The sequence below is a fragment of the Boleophthalmus pectinirostris genome, unplaced genomic scaffold (assembly GCF_026225935.1).
Source record: "Boleophthalmus pectinirostris isolate CB_2022bp ecotype Guang Dong unplaced genomic scaffold, ASM2622593v1 HiC_scaffold_21, whole genome shotgun sequence".
Taxonomy (NCBI): Eukaryota; Metazoa; Chordata; class Actinopteri; order Gobiiformes; family Gobiidae; genus Boleophthalmus; species Boleophthalmus pectinirostris.
In genome coordinates this window covers 38,827,046-38,833,072 of record NW_026571175.1, presented here as the reverse complement: position 1 = coordinate 38,833,072, position 6,027 = coordinate 38,827,046, and the positions used below count along the sequence as shown (strand labels likewise).

At 50.1% G+C, this 6,027-nt stretch overlaps 2 protein-coding genes across 2 annotated transcripts in view; both read right to left on the bottom strand.

Annotated features, from left to right (window-relative positions):
- The window catches only part of si:ch211-191i18.4 (uncharacterized protein LOC799350 homolog), a 934-nt gene extending 562 nt beyond the window's left edge, over nucleotides 1-372 (bottom strand). The window contains exon 1 of the mRNA XM_055157358.1: nucleotides 1-372. This exon is cut by the window's left edge and continues 22 nt beyond it. Within this exon, the coding sequence (XP_055013333.1) occupies nucleotides 1-71 (71 nt within the window). The 5' untranslated portion in view covers nucleotides 72-372.
- A 150-nt stretch (nucleotides 373-522) lies between these two features.
- Nucleotides 523-3,699, bottom strand: LOC110172355 (zinc finger protein 497-like). Its single transcript, XM_055157357.1, has 4 exons — nucleotides 3,473-3,699; nucleotides 3,187-3,338; nucleotides 2,424-2,798; nucleotides 523-1,452 (listed from the first exon to the last, which is right to left on the bottom strand). The coding sequence occupies exons 1-4, from the start codon at nucleotides 3,676-3,678 to the stop codon at nucleotides 884-886; spliced, it is 1,302 nt and encodes a 433-aa protein (XP_055013332.1). The 5' UTR covers nucleotides 3,679-3,699; the 3' UTR covers nucleotides 523-883.
- Between the last annotated feature and the right edge of the window lie 2,328 nt (nucleotides 3,700-6,027).

Here is a 6,027-nt window from a genome sequence, read left to right as displayed (position 1 = left end):
GTCTCGGGTCTGGACTCACAGAGACCGAGCAGGAGCCCAAAGACCAGAGTCCAGGTCCAGACCAGGTCCATGTTTGTGAAGTCCTCAGTCCCAGAGCGAGCAGATAATCCTCTTATTGGACTAGAATGGTCACATGGCCACAGGGGTCAGAGGTCACTCCAGGACACACAGGATCCACTTTATTTAAGCCCCCCCCATTATCCTAACCTCAGCTCCTCCTCCTCCTCCTGGATTGTGGGAGTTGAACCTGCTCGAGTTCTTCAGGGTGTCTGGGTTTTCTACGATTCTTTTCCATTTTTAAAATGTTTAAATCCTCGTTACTCCTAAAGTGATTTTTGTCAGACTGAGCCTCACAGCTCCGAGCCGCGCTCCGATTGGCCCAAACGCTCCACGCCGCGCTCCGATTGGCCCAAACGCTCCACGCCGCGCAGGTCAGAGACGTCACGCGGTGGGAGGAGCGGCGGGAGGATGAGGAAAAAGAAATTGGGTTTTCAGGCCCCTGAAAAACAACACGACGCCATCTTGGATTCACCAAAGATTTTATTACAGTTCTGAGTTTAAAAACACAGTGGACCACTTCCTGTATCACCACATGATGACATCACGAGGTGGAACAGAGCGTTTTCAGTGTGAGAGAAGAACTGGTGTTAAATGTGCAGGTTTGTGTCAAACATGAAAGAAACAAAACAACAGCAGAACAGAACAGAGGCATGGACCCTTTAACCTCCTCCTCCTCCACCCCTCCCCCTTCTCCTCCACCTCTTCGCCTCCACCTCCTCCTCTTCTCCTCCTCCTCCACCTCCTCTCTTCATCTCCTCCTCCACCTCATCTCCTCCTTTTCTCCTCCTCTTCATCTCCTCCTCATCTCCTCCTCTTCCTCCTCCTATCCCTCTCTCTCCTCCCTCTGCTCCTCCCTCTCTTCCTCTTTCTCTTCGTCCTCCTCGTCCCCTTCCTCCTGTCTTTCCTCCTCTTCCTCGTCCTCTCCCTCTCTCTCGTCCCCCTCCTCCTGCCGGAGTGTGTGTTGTGTGTGTTGTGCGTGTTGTTTGCGCAGGTGGTTGTGTAGCGCCCCCTGTTTGCGGTAGACGTGTCCGCAGACGTCACACGGGTGCTGTCGGTCGTGCGTGTGGAGCTTCAGATGTTCTTGGAGCTGGTGTCTCCTGGTGAATCGTTTGGCGCAGACGGAGCAGCTGAAGGGTTTGGTTTGGCTGTGCGTGCGGCGGTGGGAGATCAGGGCCTCGTTGGCGATGAAGGCGCGGCCGCACAGCTCGCACGCGTACGGTCGCTCCGACGAGTGGTACCTCAGGTGGCGCCTAAGGTCGGCGGGCCACGGGAACGTTTTCCCGCACAGAGGACAGACGTGAGGACGCTCGCCCGTGTGGATCCGTCTGTGTCGATAAAGACTCCCGTTCTGACTGAACACTTTCCCACAAAAACTGCACATGAACTGACAATCTGCACACAACAAAAACAACAATACACTCTGTTACACACTCCGTTACACACTCTGTTACACAACAAAACACACACTGTTACACACAGTTACACACACTGTCACACAACAAAACACACGCTGTTACACACGCTGTTACTCAGACTGTTACACTGTTACACAACAAAACACACACTGTTACACACACTGTTACACACACTGTTACACAACAAACACACACACTGTTACACACGCTGTTACACACGCTGTTACACACGCCGTTACACACGCCGTTACACACACCGTTACACACGCCGTTACACAAACCGTTACACAACAAAACACGCACTGTTACACACAGTTACACACTGTCACACAACAAAACACACGCTGTTACACACGCTGTTACTCAGACTGTTACACTGTTACACAACAAAACACACACTGTTACACACACTGTTACACAACAAAACACACACTGTTACACTGTTACACATGCTGTTACACACGCCGTTACACACACCGTTACACACACCGTTACACACACCGTTACACAACAAAACACACACCGTTACACATACTGTAACACACCAAAACACACACTGTTACACACACTGCTACACAACAATACACACACTGTTACATACACTGTTACACAACAAAACACACACTGTTACACACACTGTTACACACACACTGTTACACAACAAAACACATACTGTTACACACACTGTTACACAACAAAACACACAGTTACACACACAGTTACACAACAAAACACACACTGTTATTCAACACACACACATACACTAACAGAAGATCAGATGTGTGTGTGTGTGTGTGTGAGCGCAGAAGCTCAAAACTGAAGAACTACAGAGACCATGATGCTTTGCTTCCAACTATCATTAAACACGTTTGGAGTGACCCCTGATTCCACAGTGACCCCAGTGACCCCACAGTGACCTTTGACCCCCTCTAAAATCAGAAGCTTTACCTTTCTTCTTCTTCTGTTTGCTTGTCTCCTCCTCGTCTCCTCCAGGTGCCTCCTCGTTTCCTTTGTTCCTTTCCTCGTCGGCTCTTCCGATGGCTCCTAGTCCCTCGCCTCCTAACTCCTCCCCTCGAGTCTCGTCTCCTTCGTGGTGTCCTGGTCCCTCGTCCCCTCGTGGTTCCTCCGGGCCGGTTCCTCCCCCCCCCTCCCTCACGTGGAAGCACTTGTGGCTGAGCAGGTGGGAGTTGTGGACAAACGTGCGCGCGCACACGGTGCATGTGAGGCGGCGGTCCGAGTGGGCGGAGTTCACGTGCATGAGCAGGTAACCGCGGTGTGTGTAGCTCCGCCCACAAACCTCACAGGTGAACAGCCCCTCGGAGCCTGGACACAAGACGCACAACAAGACCTGGGTTAGACCTGGTCCTGGTCCAGTCCCTGGTCCAGTCCCTGGTTCTGGTCTTGGTTCAGTCCCTGGTCCAGTCCCTGGTCCAGTCCCTGGTCCAGTCCCTGGTCCTGGTCCAGGTCCTGGTTCAGTCCCTGGTTCAGTCCCTGGTCCTGGTCCAGTCCCTGGTCCTGGTCCAGTCCCTGGTCCTGGTCCAGTCCCTGGTCCTGGTCCGGGTCCTGGTCCAGTCCCTGGTCCAGTCCCTGGTCCAGTCCCTGGTCCAGGTCCAGTCCATGGTCCTGGTTCAGTCCATGGTCCAGTCCCTGGTCCTGGTCCTGGTTCAGTCCATGGTCTAGTCCCTGGTCCAGTCCCTGGTTCTGGTCTCACCGCTGCACTTGGGCCTGTGTCTCTTGAGCGTCTCGGTCCTGCAGAAGGACAGCCCACACTCGTCACATTTAAAGGGTTTGTGTCCCGTGTGGCGGTTCATGTGACCCACCAGGTCACGTTTCTTCCGGAACATTCTGGAACACTCGCTGCACCTGCACGTCCAGAACCGGAGGAAACCAAGAAGACGGAAAAAGACGAAGACTCAGAAAAAAGTTCATAGAAAAAGGTCAAATATTAGGAAATATTTGAGGGGTTAATAAAAAAGAAAAAGTGCACCTGTCCGCACCTGTACTCCGCCCGCGTCCTCAACTGTGATGTCACTGGAGGCGGAGCTTCAGGAGTGAGGTCACTTCCTCCCTCTCCAGATTTGGTGTTTCCTCTCCTCACTCTCCTCCGTCTCTTCACACTCGCTCCTCTCTCCTCCTCTTCCTCCTCTTCCTCTCTCACACTTTTCTCCACTCTTTTTCTCAGTGTCATCTTTCTCTCCTCCATCACTCCTCTTTTCCCTCCTCCCTCCTCCTCCTCCTCCTCTCCTCCTCCTCTCCTCCTCTCCTCCCTCCCTCCTCCTCCTCCTCCTCCTCTCCTCCTCTCCTCCTTCCTCCTCTCCTCCTCCCTCCTCTGCTCTTTCCTCCTCTGCTCTTTCCTCTCGTTGTTCGATCCCTCTCTCTTCCAGGTGATCAGGGGTCACATCTGAGGCATGTTCTGGAACAAACAAAAAAACATCATAAAAAGGACTAAACCAGGATTAAACCAGGTCTAAACCAGGACTAACACAGAACTAAACCAGGACTAACACAGAACTAAACCAGGTCTAAACCAGGACTAACACAGAACTAAACCAGGTCTAAACCAGGACTAACACAGAACTAAACCAGGACTAACACAGAACTAACAGGATTAAACCAGGTCTAAACCAGGACTAACACAGAACTAAACCAGGACTAAACCAGGTCTAAACCAGGACTAACACAGACCTAAACCAGGACTAACACAGAACTAAACCAGGACTAAACCAGGTCTAAACTAGGATTAAACCAGGACTAAACCAGGACTAACACAGACCTAAACCAGGTCTAAACCAGGACTAACACAGGTCTAAACCAGGACTAACACAGGTCTAAACCAGGACTAACACAGGTCTAAACCAGGACTAAACCAGGTCTAAACCAGGACTAAACAAGGTCTAAGCCAGGACTAAACAAGGTCTAAACCAGGACTAAACAGGACTAAACCAGGACTAACACAGGACTAATCCAGGACTAAACCAGGTCTAAACCAGGACTAACACAGAGCTAAACCAGGACTAACACAGAACTAAACCAGGTCTAAAGCAGGACTAACACAGGACTAAACCAGGATTAAACCAGGTCTAAACCAGGACTAACACAGAACTAAACCAGGATTAAACCAGGACTAAACAGGACTAAACCAGGTCTAAACCAGGACTAACACAGGACTAATCCAGGACTAAACCAGGACTAACACAGAACTAAACCAGGACTAACACAGAACTAAACCAGGACTAACACAAAACTAAACCAGGACTAACACAAAACTAAACCAGCACAGACCTGACTTAAACGCAGAGAGGACCTTCGTCTCCATCCTGGGTGTGTTTTAGTCGCACGTCGGGTCTGTGGCAGAGTTTAAAGTTTTAATAAATGCACAAATACAGTTTGTTTGTTTGTTTGTTGTTGTTTCATTTGTGTTCTGCGGGCGCCATGTTGGTCAGGTTTCCCGCGCTCAGCTCCATTTCCGGCCTCTTCCTGTGAAACTAAAATGTCCGAAACGGATTTAACAGAACCACAATAAACCACATTAAACCACATTAAACCTCAGTGAATGTGAGGGTGAATGTGAGGGTGAATGTGAGGGTGAATGTGAGGGTAAATGTGGGGTTTGTCCGCTGGGTTCGGTGTGGAGGAATTTCTCTGTGACCCAAACGGAACCATGAGTGAGTCTCGAGTGACGCCGCGCGGCCGGAACAGGCGCTGTGTCTGCGACCAACTTTACTCCATTTACACGGCGTTTTGTTGATTAAAGCTCACGTTTTGTCTGCTCGTTTTCCTTCTCCTGTTCATGATTCACATTATAAAAGCAGCGGGGCGCTTCTTGCATTAAATGTTCGTATGTGTGTGTGTTTTCTGACTGTTCCGGGCGGGTTTATTTCAGCGGAGCGGCGGAAAGATGCGCTAGCCCCCGGTGCTAGCCCCATGCTAACGGCTCGGAGGTTTCTGGCTTTTCTCGGGGCTCCGGGCTTCTAACGGGCCGGTACCGGGCCCGGGGCACTGCTCGGGGGATGGAGCCGTGACAGAGGCGCGGTCGTAGCTGTTTTTTTTGGGGTAAAAATGTCCCGAAGGCCGATACAAGGGCGAGACATGCAGCCGAGCGAAGCCGAGCCGCGGCGGAAACTGCCGAAGTCTGACGGAAATGCGGCCGTCGCTTCAGGTTTGGAAATAAACTCAGAAAGAGACTTTTATAGGAGATTATTTCCTCTGTTACTCTTTTAATCTCATAGAATATTGAGAATTTACAAATAGACAAATAAACACGTTCTCAGTGTTCCCTGTTTCATTTTACACAATTTATGGTGTATAAATGACGTTTATTGGCTGTATTTAACTTTAAATCCGTCCTTTAAGCCCAGTATATTTACCTGTAAATGCTCCTGATTAGACAGTGTGGAATAAAGTGTGATTTTGTGATGCCAGTGCACGTCCAGGTTGATTTTAGACTCTGGGCTCCAGTCTCCTGCATTAAAGGGAAACACAGATTATTTCTTTATACAGTGTGTTGATCGTTGTGGATGCAGCTTTAATAAAGATATAATGATAATGTGAT

Excerpts from the sequence above, each read along its gene's own strand:
- LOC110172355 (XM_055157357.1), bottom strand. The coding sequence starts at position 3,678 with ATGGAGGAGAGAAAGATGACACTGAGAAAAAGAGTGGAGAAAAGTGTG. Across the intron at positions 2,799-3,186 it reads ACACAGGCCCAAGTGCAGCG|GCTCCGAGGGGCTGTTCACC; the intron begins GTGAGACCAGAA and ends TCTTGTGTCCAG. Across the intron at positions 1,453-2,423 it reads CAAACAGAAGAAGAAGAAAG|ATTGTCAGTTCATGTGCAGT; the intron begins GTAAAGCTTCTG and ends TGTTGTGTGCAG.